Source organism: Gopherus flavomarginatus, chromosome 6 (assembly GCF_025201925.1).
Source record: "Gopherus flavomarginatus isolate rGopFla2 chromosome 6, rGopFla2.mat.asm, whole genome shotgun sequence".
Classification (NCBI taxonomy): Eukaryota; Metazoa; Chordata; order Testudines; family Testudinidae; genus Gopherus; species Gopherus flavomarginatus.
Window position 1 is genome coordinate 65,838,501 of NC_066622.1, and position 19,752 is coordinate 65,858,252.

General features: G+C 51.7%; 1 protein-coding gene across 11 annotated transcripts in view; it reads right to left on the reverse strand.

Annotated features, from left to right (window-relative positions):
* NDST2 (N-deacetylase and N-sulfotransferase 2) overlaps positions 1–19,752 on the reverse strand; it is a 240,805-nt gene that overhangs the window by 25,562 nt on the left and 195,491 nt on the right. For 9 of the 11 annotated variants that reach the window (XM_050960088.1, XM_050960085.1, XM_050960086.1 and 6 more), the window contains one exon: positions 5,670–7,072. The exons of the other annotated variants lie outside the window; for them this stretch is intronic. In XM_050960088.1, coding sequence (XP_050816045.1) covers positions 5,670–6,662 — 993 coding nt within the window. In that variant the 5' untranslated portion in view covers positions 6,663–7,072. The remainder of the gene's footprint in view (positions 1–5,669; positions 7,073–19,752) is intronic. 11 annotated transcript variants of the gene reach the window in all.

Consider the following 19,752-nt stretch of genomic DNA (forward strand, 5'->3'; position numbering starts at 1 on the left):
GCACCACACAGGTTCAATCCCACTCACACAACTCACCGCTGGGCAGGATTAAAGAATTGATAGCAACCAACTAGGGCCTGCAGTGGAAATTCCTCTAACCTTCTCCTGATGAACTGATACCCTAGTCAGGAAAGATGAGTGTGGGGGGAAGATGGTGTTTGCAATGGAAGGAAGGGAGTGTGAGGACTGGCAGGCAGGAGACCTGGGCTCTAGTCCCATCCTTGCCACTCTCTCAGTTTATTTTCCCTCCCTATACTCACCTCTTAGGGGTGCTGTGAGCTGTAGTTCATTACCAAGTGCTCTGAGATGCTTGGAGGAAAGGTGCCAGAGACGGGCACAGTTATATTTACTAGTACATGAAGTAACCAGACAACTGCAGGCAGGTCCTCAGCCCCAAACTCTGCTCACATGCCACTGAACTTCGTCTGCTAATCACCCTATACCCCCAAGAAACTGCCAGCTTCCTCAACTGGTGGGAAGGGGGGAGCCTACCTGTGGTCCCGGCTCTTCTTTTCAGCAACCTGACCACAAGCTTCCAGCAAACTCAGACCTCGCCTTATTTTTGCTCTGAATCCCTCGGAGAGCTCTGAGTATCTCTATTTACCACCATTCGAAGGCTCCTACTGGAATGTAATAATCCTGCTCTTTAGCTGGCCAAAAGGGCCACTGTTGGCTAATAAGCAGTGCTGGCTCCAGGAAACAAGAGATTGGGATCCAAGTGCAGCTCACTACCATTAACTCACCAAGCCAGCCACCCAACCTACCTTACAATTGCTATAATCTGATGGAGAATGTCCTCCAGATTCTAAGGCCTGATTTTTCAGATGTCTCAATCCAGCCCGTAATTTAGCTCCAATAATCAGCTGAGAGAACAAAACTGCAGGCACAAGCAATGGATACCTAAATTCCACCACCCAGATGTGTGTGCACAATCAAAAGGATGTCTAAATTCTATCACTTGGGCCTGCAATTAACTACACTCACAACTGGGGGGCTTTAAAAATTATCCTAGGGCCCTAAATATTTATTTAAAAACACACATTGGAAAGAAATTAAAAGAAAAGCCCCTATATTGGTGTGACCCTTTTAAAACAAAGTCTGCATGCTCCCACTGCTGGCTCTGCAGAAGAATGCACCAACAATCACTACAAGCTCCTGATGCTGCTGGTGCACAGACACAGCCCTTTCTATGGGGGTTAGGAATTCTGGGGGAGGATACAAATTAGCCCTCACTGTATTTTGTTCCATGTGGCTATTTAAGCCGCCAATCCTTTTCTAACATGGCATTATGGTCCTAGACACCACAGTGTTAGACGGCTGAACAGTCCTTTATATGACTGGGCCTTTTTTAGATGTAAAATGTTTCAGTGAATAGAGATTTTCACTATTCAGCACACCCTCCCCGCTCTTCTCTCTCTCTCTCTCACACACACACACACACACACACACACACACACACACACACACACACACAGAGAGAAAAGAAAGATGAAAGGAGACAGGTAAGGAACGGGGATGGGGCTGGGGGGAGAAGAAGAAAGAAACAGCAAGGCTGAGGGGGAAAGAATGTGTGGAAGAAACAAGAGAGGAGTCCACACAGAGAAAAGCAGGAGGGAGGGAAGCAGAGCGCCCAGCTTGGCTCTGAGCTGCTGACAATCCTGGCATACTTGCACACAGGACAGACTCCTCTGTGTAGAAATTGCACCCATGGCAACTGGACTGCATCTACTATGGCAATTTTCTGCAGTTTTCTCACTGTTGCTCCAGCACTGGGTGCAGCTCAAACAGTGCTAGCAACTGTGAAAGCACTGGTGCAGACAGAGTCCAAGCATTTTTAGTGCTCCCACCAACGCTAGCACCAAGGGGAAAATTGCTAAATATTCTCTGTTTAGGTAAGGACAGATTGTAGGATTCAAAGGGGCAAGTGCCAGGATGCCCCAGCCATCCTCGGACAGTCATTTGAATTCCTTTCTTCTATCTACCTTCACCGGTGAAGTGCAATCATTGGCCTACACCAACAGCTAAGCTACCAGACTCACCAAACAAGACTGCTCACCAAATGACTAGACAACTTGTGTTCTTTTAGAGGTGATCTGCAAAGGAGCAAACATTAGACTTGTGGATCTGGTTTTGGGTTTTTTGGGAGGTGCTTATTTGTGGTACATAAGGAGGGCCTGAAAGGACTAGGGAGGTTAGATAGAAAAACAGGGTCCTGTTATATTAGAAATACCTTGCTTTGATTTCCAGTTTGGCTGGCAGATTCTGTGGTGGATGGGAGCACTAGCAGGATTATGGATTCACAAGAGATTGAAAACTGAACAAGTGAGAGGTGAAGGGATTCTCTGAACGCTGAGAAAACTTTTTTCTTTTTGTCTTTGACTATGTAACTCCAATTCCTGACAAACACTTGGGAGAAAAGTTCACCCTATAAAAGGTCCACCCTGGCTTTAACTGAAGGTTAGAATGCTCCCATGCCAATTTTTCAGCAAGAACTAGTCATCAAGGGCTAATATTTATAACATAAAAACAAGCAGGAATCTTTTTTTTTTTTTTTTAAAGAAAACATTCCCTCTGCCCAAGTCACCTATAACTGGCACACATTTGGCCAAGAAACATGGAGGGTTTTCATCCTCCCTGGGATCTACAGAGTTCCTTGAATGTAGATCTGTGAGCTGAAATAGCCTGGCTGAAACAGCAGTAATCTCTGGGACCTGAAGCAATGTTCACTTCCCAATCTGCCCTTCCTATCCGCTGTCACCTAATCTAAACTTTAAAATAAAGAGCTGTGGTGGTGCAGTAATGTCCCTGAAACCCAGAGTTCATGTTAAAAGCCCAAAGAAACACCAGCTGTTTTGTCACTGTTAGGTTCCCCTCCCCTCCCCACAGCACAAGGCCATTAACAAATCCATGAAGTTAGTTCTTGCTTTAAAAAAATACAAATTCATGAATCTCTCCTGGTGCTGCAATCACAGAGCCTCTTTAAATGGCTAAATCTGAGCTTTATCTGCTTTGCCTGAGATTCTCTGTTTACTGATCTCAGATTATTCCTCCATTTCACAGTTAAAACCCAAAATGAAACATCTTTTAGAATTATCCGGTCTGGGCTGGTTTTTAAAATCATTAGAACAGACTTGTGTTCTGTCTCCAGGGCTTAGGCCAATTGTCTCCTGCTTCCCTCCCAGGGTCAGTGCTCTGCACAGCCAGGAATGGGGTCTCCACCTTTCCCAGTCTGGGCAGGGCTGTCCTGGCTGGGATAATGTAGACCAGTGTCTTTTGAGGTAGATTTTCATGACATCTGAGTGTCCCAAAACACAGAGCTGCAACTAGGATTCACAGTGCCTGGGGCAAGGTGTAAGTGCAGCCCCAGGGTGAGTGTGTACACATACAGAAATAATTGTTTGGCAAATACTGTCAGCAATCACTTAACAAAACAATTAATGATTTACTTACAATACCTGCTCGCTGGTCCGAGGCTTGTGCCTTCTCTCTCTCCCCCATTGTGTTCCCCTCTTTATCTCCCTTCCACCCTTATTTTCTTTTATTTTACACTCCATAAAGACATTTCAGTTTTTCTTTTACATTCACAGGATCTTCAGGAAATTATTGCTATTTCCCATATAAAAAACAATTAAAAAAAAAAAAAGGTCACCAGACAAAGTAGCAGCACATACTGAACTCCCTGCAGACACAGAAACTCAACACAAAAGACAGTCAGTCCCCTTGTGAGAGATAATTTTACCACAAGAAACATTAGGTGGGAGTGACCATACATATGACAGCAAGCCATGTAACACTGAACAAGACCACTTTTCTGCACATAGTACGAACCAGTAACACTTTGAAGGGGTGAGAGGATGGGGCTGAGACTTTTAGTCTAAATTCCATCAATTACAGTTTCAATGGATGGCATAGTAACTTTGAGGAGGGTTAGGTAGATGTTCAAGTATTATAGGGCAGTTCTTACAGAACAGATGAGCTCAGCAGGATAACCTGATCACTTCATTTAAAGTCTCTGGTTCTCTGCGCTAGGTAAAAGCACATACAGTACAAAGGCAAATGCAGAAACACAGGAAATATCACACCTAAATAGATTCCTGCCCAGATTCCACCCCACTCTCGTCCTGTCCTGTTCTTTTCTGACTCCTTCCTCAGTTATGTCATCACCATCCAGTCACTCAGGGCCACAATCAACAAACCCTCAAAATGGCCCCCCTCAGACTCCTCCCCAGAAGTGAGACCAAGGGGAGAGCTCCTGCCCTGAGCTCTGGCAGCTGCTCTCTGCCTCTCCCCCAACCCTTATTCCCGGATTGCTGGACACTCTTTACTCCCTAACAACAGGTGATCTGCAGAACTGGGGGTGGACGAGCTGAGAAGAGTAGGTGAGTAACCTGAGGTGAGAAGAGAGCTCCCCACTCTCCCAAGTGTTGTCCTGAAAGGTCACAGGAGGGTTAAACACTCAACTGCAGCAGTTTTATTGGTGGGTGCCCCAGGTGCCAGCTGTTGGGGCTGAGAGAGGACTATAGACCTCTCTGCATGTGATGCTCTCAACACAAGCTGCTCAGATCAAGATGGAGCTGCTCAGATCAAATTGCATTCTGGAACCCTCATGGACTCCATCACTATATTAAAGATGAGAAAGAGTAGACTGCTGCAGTCATTCTCACCTTTAACCTACAAGTGCTACTCCTGAGGGACCCACCACCCTCAGCCCTCCATACCAAAAGCTCATCCCACTGAAACTCAACCCCTGCATCTGGAGCCCCCCTGCACCACCCCTATTGAGCCCTCTGCACTTAAACCCCCAACATGAGACCCACCCCCCTGCACCACCCTGAGCCCCCACATCCAGAACCCCACCCAGCTGCACCCAGACCCCTCACCCCACCAAGCCCCACTCCCCCAGCACCCAGGCCCCCTGCTGAGACTCCACACCCAGACCCCCACCCACCTTCACCTGGAAGCCCCTGCAGAGTCCCATTGCCCTTGCACCTAGAACCCCCCAATGAGCCTCTGTGCATCCAAATCCCCCCACACCTAGACCTCTCACTGAGCTGCCTGCACCCAGATTGTCTCACACAGAATCCTCTCGCCCCACACCTGGATCCCTCCACACTTGGGTCTTGCTTGGTTGAGTCTGCCTGCCCCACACCTGGTGCGCCTGGCGCAGAAGGGCAGGGCCCCAGTGTGTTTCTGGGGCAGGCCCAGGCCTTGTGCTGTGTTGGAGGCGGGTGCAGCCTCACCACTGAGTCCGTGTCCCCGGGATGTGAGGTGAGGAAGGCTGCAGAGTGATCTCCCACCTTCATGCAGCCAGTGGCCTGTGCTCCCACTGTCATGCTGCAGTCTCCGTATTTATTTATTGACATATAAAACTTGCAGAATTTTAAAATATTGTACACAGAATTTTTAATTTTTTGGTGCAGAATTTCCTCAGGAGTAAAGTGCAGCCTATGAAGGCTACAGGTCCCAGAATACAATGCAGCATCTTGATCTGGGCAGCCTCTGTTGAAAGCATCACATGCTAGGACATATACATGGCATGGGCTACAGTTCTACGATTGCCGCAATCTTAGGGGCAGCCCTGCAGCTACTGACAATGCAGCCCAATGCAGCCCTTGATTGGACCCAGGGGCCTTATTTAGGTGCCACTAGATTATCCCTTCAGGCTTTACCTCCACATCAGACACCTTCATGCGAGTGCCCTCTTTGCCCACAAATATGTCATCGATGTCCACGAGGATGTAGCGGTCAAGAGTGAGGCAGAGGCGCTTGCCAGTCAGGTAAGCAATGGCGTCCACAAAAACAAGTTTGTGCAGCCAGAAGTTGAGGTTATTGCCAAAGAGGACCCGCTGGATCCCGTCATGCAGACCCAGGTCCTGCACGACAGTGGCATGCAGTGCTTTGTGAGTGGCCAGGTGAGGAATGGATTCTGAAGACTTTGTGCTGGCCAAGAGCACAGGCTCATAGGTGCTGTGGTTTGACTGGAACACGGTCCAGTCATCACCGGGCAGGGGACCCTGCTCCACCTCGTTGGCCCGAGTGATGTACAGCAGAGGGGCACTGGGGTTGATGTGATAGTCCCGGAGCCCTAGGTTAGAGTGTAGGAAGAGGGGGAATCCCTTGAGCTGAGCACTGAGCAAGCTGTTCTCATTGGCTTTGAAGAACCCTATAATCCCCACTCCATACTCCACACAGTATTTGTCCAACAGCTCCCGGTTCCAAGCATCTAGGTTCACATATTTAAGGACATTCTCATAGATGATAAGAGCATAGCGGCCCCTGTCCTTGTCTGTCAGGGTGGGCATATCCCCCTTGCCAGGGGCAATCTCTGTCCTGTATTTAAACCGGCTGGATTCCAGGATGGCCACAATTTCCTGCCCCAGCTGGGAGTAAATGCTTTCCACAAAGACTAGCACCACAGGCTCAGTGCGTGAGGTGTCAACGGATTTGGTGAGCCTCCAGCTGGCCTGGGGCGGGATCGGGACCCTGTGCTGGTTGCTGCAGTCGCTGAAGGGCAGGGGCAGTGGCTCCTTGATTTTGGGGCTGTTGGTAACATAGTAGGCCAGGAAGCACATGGAGATCAGGCTGAAGGCAATGAGCACCAGGATCAATCTGTGGAGCTCCAGCTGTCGCACGTGCCGCACCACTTTCCACAGCTGAATCATGGTGAGGCGGGCGGCCCACCCCCTGCTCAAGCTTTGCACTCAAGTCGCCCTGGAGATCTCCAGCGCCACCGTCGCAGCACCCAGCAGCAGCTTGCGAAGAAGAAACAGTGGCTGCAGAGCGAGGGAAAACTAAAGCGAACAGCTTCTAGACTAGACTCCCAGGGATCTGCCATTTATCTCAAGTAACCATGGTCCTCAATTCCCATCGCTCCTCCGTGTGCTGCCCCCTCCGCCACTCCTCTCTCTCAGCCAAGTCCTAGAGAGGATGGGGTGCTTATAAATGCCTTTGTTTCCAGGCCCAAATCAGTCAGCCATCCTGTGCGCTGTGTGTGGAGCCAGGGAATCCCACCTGGCAGTCTATTCCTCAGCTAGCCGCTTGCCATTCACATTACGGCACCTTCTAGCTACACCTGCAATTAAAGAGAGAGATTGACTTTCAGTAAATGTTCATAATATTTAGCAGGCTACAGGGGCTCAAAATGGTGGGATCAGAGGTACTGGGGAAGCAGGTGGGCATGGAGGCAGGGGAAGGGCAGTCACAGATCAGACCAAGCTGCTGGTGGAAGGAAATGCACCATCAGTAAAGGAATTCAGGTGAGCTGGGGAATGACTCTGTTGGGCTTTATAGGAAGGGATCTGCAGGGAATAGCAATGGTGCTATTCCCTCTTCTGGGATTCTCACACACTGTGATAACAGTAGCCTGCAGCATTTGACATCCCCTATCCCTCCTTGTGCCATCTATGGCATTGGGCACAAGAGAGGAATCCCCTTCTACCCAAGCCTCCCTCTCACAGCAGCATCACGAGGCCTCACTTCCCCCTTTTAACCTGCTCTTGTCATAATAATGTTGCCCCCTCCCTCCCCCCCATTACCTGCTTCCTTGTGGACTCTAGGGCTACTATGGTCCCCACTCCCAAGGGAAAGCCTCTCCAATTGCAGCTAGCTCTCTCGCTCCTCCACCCTTGGAATGACACCATCCCATGTTCCCAGGCTCTTGCTTCGTGAGGCTGCCCTGATTCCCACAGGAGACCCTGCTCTTCCTGAGCTCTCAAGCTAATGCCTTCTCGAGTCCCGAGGGACGCTGTCATTTTAACAACAGAGGACATGTACTCCCCGTGTGCACACCGTGAGCTATAAAAAGCAAAGGCAGGGACAGCAGTTTCATTTTTATACGTGAGGAGGGTGCCCAGCAGTGATGCCTTTCCCCAGCATAGGAACTCCGATGCTCAGGCGAGTCATACAGCTTTCATTTGAACATATGCACACTCTGCCAGTGACATGTGCCTGACTGACAACCTTGGAGACTACTGATCTACCTAACAGGCTCCTTGATGCATCACCAATGCAAACCTTCCCATGGTACCAATGTGCCTCATACACTCATCTGGAGGCCTTCCCCAGGGCACCTCTAAGAACGAGAGGGGAGTTCAATCAACCTTTGGTCTCTGCTGAGACTGCCAACAAGGTCAATTAGTGCCAAGTGCCTGGATGGTGATAGGGGTGGGAACACCTGCTTACATCCCCCACTTCTCTCTCCATTTCACATAGACCACTGAAGAGCATCATGCCATCTTTCAGTCCCACACAGCCTGGGTGCATTTGGGCCAGGTTACAGGTTAAAACTATATATCTCATTACTGATCCGCAGCTCTCCTGTCATTTTTATACGAGCAGCCTTGTTTCACCACATGCTGTTATTTTTACAGGAAAAGATCCCCACAAGGACAGACAAGCATCAATCCTTCCAAGATGCAAACACCAGAGAATGTATAAGATCTGCCCTGATTTCAAAATCACTGCTTCTTTCTCCTTGCCAGAAACATGGTTACCTAATGCAAAGCAGCTTCCCAGGAACTCACAGGAGCACATGGCTCTCAATCCCTCTCATGCACATCCACCCCTTCCCAGCCAGGCAGATGCTGAGCAAGCACCAGGGCCCCACCACAAGGAAGTACCAGATGTCCCACACAGTCAGTCACATGTTCACAATGAGCTCTTTCTGAAAGTCACAAATAAACCCAAAACACACAGATGCACAACACACACACACAAACATTCCCTCCTCATCCTATGCAACTGGCACAGCACGTCACAGCTGTTTCCCAGCAACAATGAGAAGAGAAATGAGGGGCTGCTGAAGTGGACCATTCAGCACCTTTTCCCTGTGCCTCCCCCTCTTTAGCCTTTTTGCTCTGATTTTTATTATTCTAATGTACTTGTAATTTGATTAGCCCTATTTGTCTCTAATTGTAAAACAGAGACAGGGCCTGTTTATCAAAGAAGGGCTTTAAAATCAAATGCCACCAGAGGAGAAACTACTCATGATTAAAAGATGGTGACTTTATAATGAGCATTTTGCAATAGAAAAAAAACTACATCAAGGAAAAGATCAATTCACAGCTGGGGCCAAAAGTTGAACTCTAAAGGTTCCCACCAGGCTAGTTTCTAAACTCTTGGTATCACTTGAAACAGAGATGAAAGCAAATGGATTGATAATGATGTAAATATATAGCACAACCATCTTTTACCTGTGGAATGAGGTCAGAATGCTCTTTACTATCATTAAAATTCACAATGCCTTTTGATCTCAGCTCATCGAGGCAGGGACCACTTCTTTGCACGTGTCTGTGCAGTGGCTAACACAATGAGGCCCCAAACCGGATAGAAGACATACTTTACACATGGGGAAACTGAGGCACAGCAAGGGTGACTTGCTCAAGGCCACAGTGGAAGGGTCAGGACTAAGAGATCCAAGAATCCTGCTTCCCCATCTCCTGCTGTAATCCTGGACAGCCCTCTTCACTGACAGAGCTGGATTTGGAAGCCCAGCCCAACCAGCAGGAAAGTGCTGCATTGCCTTCATCACAAACATACTATTTTTGAAAGCCTGGATTCTAGATAAGTATACGTGGGGCGGCTCAGCACCTCTGAAAATCAGGATCTTAAGAGTCTCAAAGTTGGACATCCAAAAATGCAACACCAAAACTCACTGCCCCTGTTTGAAAAACACTCAAGAAAATGACTTTTCTCTCTCCCCGGTGAGCCTTCCTGCGCTAACACTGCAAAGGGGGCCCCAGCACCATCACTCTCTTATTTAGCACCAGAACTCTGGAATAACACTGAAAGGAGCCAGTGTTCAAAAAAGGGAGGACAGTAGCTGAAAGAGCCAATGTGCTATGTCCTTTCTATCAGGGAAGTTCCTGCTTTACAGTTGGGTCTACCAGGCATTACAACCCACAGGTCAATGGGCTTTAATTGCTATGAGAAACCCCTTTACTCTGCTTACACAAATACACTTCCCAAGCCCACTCGGGGCCTTGGATTCTCAATCCTGCCTGTGAGAAGGGGTTTTAGGACTGAGAAGCCAACTGCATACCACAGAGCTCATGTTGTCCTCATCCCCCCACCTTGGGCTGCCAGGAGACACACGTCATCTCCACATACACGGCACAAGAGGTTCTTCTTGCAAGGATGGCTTTAAGAAGAACATAAGCAGGTATCTGTAAGCCAAGGAGCCCATGGGCTGGGCACAGAGGTTACCAAATAAATGCTGATTGGACAGAATTTGCAACCCAGAGGCCACTATCAAGGAAGATCCCACAGTGCCCGAGGCACTGATCTTTAGGGAAGCCTCACAGTGCATCCTCAAAAAACAGCCTGGAAAGCAGCACTAGTTCACTTCCCTGATTCTATTTACCCATCTATTCACCCTCCCTTTGTCAGTGCTGAACCGTGTCTCTCTACAGCACAGCACTGCACCTTCAGTCTTCTGGTTACAATTCTCAAAAAGAGAACTGCAAGACAACTGGATTGTTCTTTTTAAAGTTGGGGTGAGTTGGGATTTAAGCTAGTCAGCTGCACCTGCAGTACCCAGCTGAGGGGCATGAGGGAAGGATACCCCCTGCACTGGGGACTTTTGAATCATGTGAGTGTTTGGATAACAATGACTCCATTCAATGGTCCAGCGACGTTCTCAAACAAGTCCCCATTTGTTACATGGGTGAGCGCAAAAAAACAAATTAAAAAGAGGCCTGTATCTAATCGCTGCTCAAGAATCTGTCGGCTCTGATCTCTCTAACAAGGCCTCCCAGCAAGAGGGCATGCCAGCTGGCACACCCTGCACTGAGCTCTTTGGGGACCGCTTCAGCTGGTTTAGTTAAGGGGAAAAAAAAGAAAAAAAAACACAACAAAAATTACCACAGAAATGGTGAGGGAGGCACCCAGCAGCCATCCCTACCCAAACTGCAAAGCCCAGGCTGATTTCCACGGGGGGGGGAATTAAACAGTTCCCTCTTACGGGAGAAGAAATTACCTGTCCTTTCCTATGTGGTGGATCAAACTCATGAGGATCTAACACTTCAGAAGTATCAAGTTCACGGAGAAGTCAGGGTCTGTACCAATCTGGGTGTAAATTTGCCAAGACTGCTTGATCTCAAAAGGTATGGAAGCAGGAGGTCAGAATGTGCAGCCAGGACTGAAAATTACATTAGTCCAAGGTCCCAGACTCACTGTGTTCAGTCCTGCCACGGAAGCACTGCTAGATGAATGCACCAGTGACAGTTTTAAGGTCAGCTATCTCACAAATAACCAACGCTAAACCAAGTGCTTTGTACCACTCTGAAGCTAAGATTTTCAATTCCATAGTGACACACAGCATTAATGTTGAATTTCAGATGTTTGTGAAATAAGTAGTATTAAAATCATATTGCAACTGTAGTAGTGTAACAGCAAGATAGTAATCAGAATGATGTGGTTTTAGTTCTGCTACGCAGCCATCTGCAAAGGACTGGAAATTATTTTGTGGGATCAGTCCAAAAGCTTTCAAGACCAGTACAACCAGTACCAGAAACAGAGAAGGTCAATCTCCACACTGAGGGGCACAGAAACTGGAACCCATCTGGGATTCACGGTGCGCCCAGGGACAGGGGAGGTACTGACAGTCTGATAACATCAGCAAGAACTCCTGTCATGTAGAGGACCAATCTTCTGACTGCACTACAGAAGGCTCACTGCCCTAGGAAACAACTTTTCTGGTGCAACAGTCTCCCCCTCCCTCACATTAATCATCATCTAATGGATTTATAGACGCCACAATGGCAGGCTCCTCTCCTTTGTCACAAATGACTCCAGTTCCCTGCTCTCCTCCCTACACTTCCTATGCAACAAGAGCTGCTCTGGACACCAAAGACATAGCACAAACTGGTTTATACAGTAATTACAGAAGGAATCTAACTGATTTTCTACTTCATTCCATTCCATCTTAATACACCATCTCCCAGGAAACACTGCATTTCCTTTTTAAGAATAAGCATTTTTTAAAAGTAGAAATTCCAAATTCTTGGTGCCAGGGTAAAAACAAAACAAAAGTACCTGGCTTGTCAGCTCCATAGTGGAACAAAACTGTTAGACATCCTTGCCTCTCCACTCCTCTACAGCTGTATCAGCACTAGGATCTGGAACTACCTCACAATGGTTACCAACCATGCATGGCTCCCCCTCTTCAGTGGCTGTGCAGTGTCTGGTCACTAGTGTAGACAAGGCCTTTTCAGCTCCAACTGCAGAATGAGCGGTCAGCCCTTGGGCAGGCAGGAGACTGATTACTCCTTGTGGGACAGGTAATGAGCCTGGTGTGGCCTCTGTATGCTGTGTGTTCAAACACAGCTCATTGTGGGGGTGAGGATGACGTCCATTGCCAGCTAACGCCAAAGTCTTGGATAGACAAGGCCCAAAGAATGGAGAGCTCAGGCAGGAGATCAACTCCGGCAAGAAGAACCAGCAGTTGCTGCTCTGACAGACGCTGAGACAAAATCAAACCAGTTCTGTGATCTGCCTGAGTGAGTCACCCTGAGGAGACAGGCCTCTTCTGGCAGGGATCCAGGGTAAGCGGGAAATCTGCCAGCTGGCCAACAGGCCTGAAGGCATCAGCCTGAAACATGAGGAGAAGGGCTGGAAGAGGAGATAGCAATTAATTCTCTTCAGACAGGTGTGTAACTTCACACCCCCTGCATTAGCACAACCTGCATTAACTCCGCCCAGTGCAGAACAGAAGGGAACTGAGCAGTAGCCTGGAGCTCAAAGTCATGCTGCCAGATCTCTGAGATGCTCGCTAATCTGCAGCAGGGCAGCTCCGAGCTATCTGCCAGGGGTGCTGCTGCACAAGACCCCATGATTCCCGGGGGCCCTGGCTGACAACAGCTCCCTCCAGCACACTCTTCTGACCTCCCACTCCCATGAGTGACCTCCCACTCCCATGACTGGCACCCTGATCCAAGCCACACAGACCTCCTGGCCTAACCCCACTGACAAGCACGCCAATACCATCCTCCCAGCTGTGAAAAACCTTCCTGATAAGCACCTTCAGCCAGCTGTCAGCCTAGCCCCCACCAACCTGCTATGCAGATTGCTTCTATGGTGTCGCTACATCTAGAGTTGACCTGACTCATCTTCCTAGGCGCAGGAATTTCAGACTGTTGCATGCACTGATGTGCTGCTGGGCTTGGCTGTCAGCACAAGCCCCTACCTGTGTCACACAAGCTGGGAGGCGAAGGCAGTCTGTCCCCACCTGGCATCCCAGATGCACAAATCAGAAAACAAAAGAAACCTTTACAAACAAAAATCAGATACTGGAGCATTCAGCAATTTTGAGGGCTACCTACCCCAGTGAAAGGAATGCAAAGAGGCAGCCTGCCAGCTACACACATTGGCTGGAATGAAAAGGAGAGAGTGTGTATGTGTGTCCTCACAAAGCAAGTGCATGGAAAGGTCAGTGCTCTCAGCAGCTGAAGAGACGTATCTGATCGGTGGCTGACCAAGCCCTGAAGTTAGAAAGAAGCGGGATTTTCCTCACAGCTTAGGAGTCACAGGTATCCAAGTGGAACCTTCACTTCCTCAGCTCATACTTGACAGAGCTCTCACTTCAGGATATTAGCCCATTCCAAAGGCTTTATCCTTTTATTCTGGGATTAGCTTCCCTTCTCTCCTTTGCCCCTCCTCACACTCTCAGACCCCACACCAACTGTTTGGAGTGGTGGGGAGGAGGAACAATGCACCGGCTCCTTGTTCCCCACACAAAGACAGAGCAGTGAATGATGCTCCCCACCCCACCTGAATGATGAGTCAGGTCCCCTCAAACCTGGGATATTTCCACACTAAGCACAGATTCCCCAGTGCACTAGCCATCAACCCAAATTCTTTACCATGTAAAATCCCTCTGGTTTGGACATGAGCACAGGAAATAGCTGCTGTGTCTTCAGCACTAGATATGGACAAGGATCTACCCTCCATTCCCTAACATGCCTCTCTGCCACCACTCAGACAGAAGACTGGTGAAGAGAACAAACAGCTCTCTCTGCAGCCAGTCTCTGACAGATAACCTAATCAGGCAGGGAGATGCAGCAAGCACCAAATACAGGAGCTCAACAGACTCGAGGTGTCTCAATCAGAATACCCGCTGGAGCATCCAAAATCGGGGCCACGTTCAAAAGTTTGGCTCTAAATAGGCATGCAACCAGTCCAAACGTCTTACAGCTTTTCCCTTTGCTGTGAATATTTCCTCTTAAAATCCTGTCTTTAACCACCAATATCAAGCCTAGACTGTGTTCTGTCTCTTATATGTCCCTTCTGAGGGTCTATGCCTTGCACCGACCCTGACAGAAGGACTCCAGGATCTAATATATCTTTCCCGTCTTGAACATTCGGTGCATACAAAAGACGGTTACTCACCTTTGTAACTGTTGTTCTTCGAGATGTGTTGCTCACATCCATTCCAGTTAGGTGTGCGCACCGCGCGTGCACGTTCGTCGGAAACTTTTTTACCCTAGCAACTCCAGTGGGCCGGCAGGTCGCCCCCTGGAGTGGCGCCGCCATGGCGCTCAATATATATCCCTGCCGGCCCACCCGCTCCTCAGTTCCTTCTTGCCGGCTACTCCGACAGTGGGGAAGGAGGGCGGGTGTGGAATGGATGTGAGCAACACATCTCGAAGAACAACAGTTACAAAGGTGAGTAACCGTCTTTTCTTCTTCGAGTGATTGCTCACATCCATTCCAGTTAGGTGAATCCCAAGCCATACCTAGGCAGTGGGGTCGGAGTGAGAAGTCGCGGCATGGAGCACTGCAGATCCGAAGGCCGCATCCTCTCTTGACTGCTGGACCAGGGCGTAGTGGGAAGCAAAGGTGTGGACCGATGACCAGGTCGCTGCCCGACAGATTTCCTGGATGGGCACACGGGCAAGGAAAGCCAGCGACGACGCCTGCGCCCTGGTAGAATGCGCAGTCACCCGGCCCGTAGGGACGTGGGCCAAGTCATAGCAGGTCCTGATACAGGACGTTACCCATGAGGATAACCTCTGGGAGGAGATAGGAAGCCCCTTCATGCGGTCCGCTACCGCCACGAAAAGCTGGGGGGATTTGCGGAAGGGCTTGGTCCTCTCCACATAGAACGCGAGAGCCCTACGGACATCAAGCCAGTGGAGCTGCTGCTCCCTGCCTGAGGAGTGAGGTTTCGGGAAAAAAACCGGAAGGAATATCTCTTGGCTGATGTGGAAGGACGAGACTACCTTGGGGAGAAAGGCAGGGTGTGGCCTCAGCTGCACCTTATCTTTGTGGAAGACTGTATACGGGGGGTCTACCACAAGAGCCCGGAGTTCCGACACCCGCCTAGCTGAGGTGATAGCTACTAAAAAGGCAGTCTTCCAAGAGAGGTAAAGCAGGGAGCAAGTAGCTAACGGCTCAAAGGGGGGTCCCATGAGCCGAGACAACACCAAGTTAAGATCCCAGATTGGAGCAGGGGGTCGGACGTTAGGGTATAAACGTTCCAGTCCCTTAAGGAATCTAGACACCGTCGGGTGAGAAAAAACAGAGCGACCATCCGCACCCGGGTGAAAGGTGGAGATAGCTGCCAGGTGGACTCGCAACGACGATATCGCCAGACCCTGCTGTTTGAGGGACCAAACGTAGTCTAAGATATTAGCCACCGAAACTTCCATAGGGCGGAGATTTCTCTCCACGCACCAACAGGAGAAACGCTTCCACTTGGCCGAATATGTCGCTCTCGTGGAAGGCTTCCTGCTGCCCAAAAGCACCTCCCTCACCGGTGTGGAGCAGCGCAGCTCAGAGCCGGTCAGCCACGCAGGAACCACGCCGCTAGGTGCAGCGACTGCAGGTCCGGGTGACAGAGGGTCCCGTGCTCCTGGGTAATCAGGTCCGGGTGAAGGGGCAGGGGAACTGGGTCGGCTATGGCCAGGTCCAGCAGCATGGGGTACCAATGCTGCCTGGGCCACGCTGGGGCTACCATGATCACGCGAGCCCTGTCCCTGCGCACCTTCAGAAGGACCCTGTGAACCAGAGGAAACGGGGGAAACACGTAGTACAAGTGGGTCGACCACGGAATAAGGAAGGCATCCGCTATCGACCCGGGTTCCCTGCCCTGAAAGGAGCAGAACGCCTGGCACTTCTTGTTCCCCCCGGACGCGAAGAGGTCCACACGGGGATAACCCCACCTCTGGAAGATGGAGAGGGCGACGTCCGGGCGAAGGGACCACTCGTGCGACAGGAAGGATCTGCTCAAGCGATCCGCCAGCGTGTTCTGTACTCCGGGGAGGAAGGAAGCCGTGAGGTGAATGGAGTGGGCTACACAAAAGTCCCAGAGTCGCATCGCCTCGTGACACAGGGGAGAGGATCTGGTGCCGCCCTGCTTGTTGATATAGTACATGGTCGTCGTGTTGTCGGTAAACACCGCGACACAACGACCTTGAAGCTGATGACAGAACGTTTGACAAGCAAGGCGGACCGCTCTCAACTCCCGCATGTTGATGTGCAACGTCACCTCCTTCGGGGACCACAGGCCCTGCATTCTCAGGGTTCCCAGGTGAGCCCCCCAGCCTAGATCTGAGGCATCCGTTGTCAGGGACACCGAGGGCTGAGGTGGGTGGAAAGGGAGCCCCGCACATAGCATGGACTGGTCTAGCCACCAGTCGAGAGAATCTAACACCCCTTGGGGGATCGTGATCAGCATGTCTAGCAGCTGTCTTGCCGGCCGGTAATGACCGATGAGCCACAACTGGAGGGGCCTCATGCGGAGCCGAGCATAACCGGTTACAAAGGTGCAAGCTGCCATGTGGCCTAACAGGGCTAGACATGTCCGCACTGACGTCAAGGGGGATGCCCGCAGTCGTTGAACGATCGCCGACAATGCCTGGAACCTCTGCAACGGCAGAAGAGCCCTGGCCATAGTGGCGTCCAGGACGGCCCCGATGAACTCCACCCTCTGCGTGGGGATCAGGGTGGACTTGTCCATGTTTATCAAAAGGCCCAAAGTAGCAAACAGGCCGGTGATCACGCGGACATGGCTGCAAACTTGCCGTTCCGACGTGCCCCGAATTAACCAATCGTCTAGGTAAGGGAACACGTGGATGCGACTGCGTCGAAGATGTGCCACAACAACTGCCATGCATTTCGTAAATACCCTCGGGGCCGTAGAAAGGCCAAATGGGAGGACTGCAAATTGGTAATGAAGGGGGCCCACCACGAAACGAAGGAAACGTCTGTGGTGTGGCCAAATGGCAATGTGAAAATAAGCGTCCTGCATGTCGAGGGCGGCGTACCAGTCTCCCGGATCCAGGGATGGGATAATGGTCCCCAGGGATACCATGCGGAACTTCAACTTCACCAGGTACTTGTTGAGCTCTCGCAAGTCGAGGATAGGCCTGAGGCCTCCCTTGGCCTTGGGGATCAGAAAGTAACGGGAATAAAACCCCTTGCCTTTCTCGTTTTCCGGAACCGCCTCTATAGCTCCTTTGCTGAGGAGCGTCTGTACCTCCTGCCGAAGGAATTGCTCGTGAGAGGGGTCCCTGAAGAGGGACGAGGAAGGGGGGTGGGAAGGAGGAAATGATACAAACTGCAGGCGGTATCCCATCTGCACCGTGCGTAAGACCCAGCGGTCCGATGTTATTTGGGTCCACGCCGGGAGGAAAAACGAAAGGCGGTTGGAAAACGGGGGGGAAGGATCCGCGGGGGAAACTGTTACTGCGCCCTCGGGCGCACCTTCAAAATGAAGGCTTGGGTCCAGGCGGGGGCTTAGAGGAGCCTTGTTTCTGCCCCCCTTGGTTCCCCGAATGCCTGCGCCTTCCATTCCTGCCACGGCGCCTATTAAGGTCCTGCCGTTGGCGGAACTGGGAATATGGCCTGCGCTGCTGTTGCTGCTGTGGCCGGAAGGGTCTGCGTTGCGTTCCCGGTGTGTGCATCCCGAGGGAGCGCATAATGACCCGATTGTCCTTTAGACTCTTAAGTCTGGGGTCTGTCTTTTCGGAAAACAGGCCCTGGCCTTCGAACGGGAGGTCCTGGATGGTATGTTGGAGCTCCGGAGGAAGGCCAGAGACCTGCAGCCAGGAGATACGGCGCATCGTTACCCCCGACGCGAGGGTGCGGGCAGCCGAGTCTGCAGCGTCCAAAGAAGCTTGCAGAGATGTACGTGCAACCTTCTTGCCCTCATCTAAGATGGCTGCAAATTCCTGGCGGGCGTCTTGCGGCAGCAGCTCTTTAAATTTGTCTGCTGCCACCCATGAGTTGAAAGCGTACCTGCTGAGCAGGGCTTGCTGGTTCGAAACCCTGAGCTGCAGCGCCCCAGCCGAGTATACTTTGCGTCCAAGGAGGTCCATTCGCCTGGCCTCCCTGGATTTGGGGGCTGGAGCTTCCTGCCCATGACGCTCTCTGTCATTTACCGATTGTACCACCAGGGAACACGGTGTCGGGTGTATATGGAGGTACTCATAGCCTTTAGAGGGGGCCATGTACTTCCTCTCGACGCCCCTCGCCGTAGGGGGGATGGAGGCCGGTGACTGCCAGATAGTATTGGCATTGGCCTGGATGGTCCTTATGAAGGGTAGGGCGACCCTGGTGGGAGCATCCGATGAGAGGATGGTAACAATCGGATCCTCTATTTCCGAGACCTCCTCGGCTTGTAGGCTCAGATTCTGAGCTACTCGCCTGAGGAGGTCTTGGTGCGCCCTGAGATCCAGCGGGGGGGGGGGGGGGGGGGGGGGGCTACTGGAGGAGGTGCCAGCCACCGCTTCATCAGGGGAGGAGGATGAGGAGACCCCCGGCAAGAGAGTGTCTAATGGGGGGTCCCCCTCGGCCCTCGCCTCTGTCTCAGGAGCCAGAGCGGAGTCTTGCTGCTTGGACCCTTCCTCTCCATCCGGGGAGGGAGGGGGTCGAGACAACAAGGCTTCCGGCACCCTGTGCTCCGCTGTCGCAGGCCTAGCAGGAAGCTGTTGGGGCCCCTGGGCTTGATGGTATGCCCATGGGGTCCAAAATCCCCACTGCTGCGGGCCTTGGTCGTGTTGTGGCGGGTCCTGAAAGAGCGCCGCCTGCCGGTCAGTGCCCAGCGCATACCCGCTGTCCGTTTGTGAGGAGACCGACGGCTGTCTAGAAGGCCACGGTGGGGCCGACCCTGGCTGGTAAGGGTCTGCGCGGGTCGGCAGGGACGATCTTCTCGGTGCCGGGGATCGGTACCGGGAACCATAGCGGTGCCGGGATCGGGACCGGGACCGGGTTCTGTCTCGGTGCCGGGATCTGGACCGGTACCGGCCGCCGCTTCGGTGCCGGGACCGGGACCTGCCACCAGCTCGGTGCCGGGAGGTCGACCGGGACCGGGACCTGCCACCAGCTCGGTGCCGGGAGGTCGACCGGTGCGGCGAGTGACGGTGGGACTGGCTCCTGGAGTCACGGTGCCGGTATCGGCGGCTGGAGTCCGACCGCGACCGCCTTGAGGTCGACCGGTGCCGCGAGTGCGACCGGTACCGCCGAGAAGAGCGGTGCCGGGACTGCGAGCGGCGATGAGATCTCGACCTGCCGTGACGTCGGGACCTGGACCGCGAGCGCGAGTCCCGAGACGGTGCCGACATCATGGGCTTGCCTCTAGATGCGACCCGCACCGGAGGTACCGGGGGCGGCAGCTGAGTAGGCTCAGTCAAGGCAATGAGGTCCCGTGCCAAGGCGAAGGTCTCCGGCGTGGATGGGACCAATATCTCAACCCCAGACCTCATGGGGGAGCTAGGCAGCACCGGACTCGACGGACCCGCCGGGCCCGGAGTC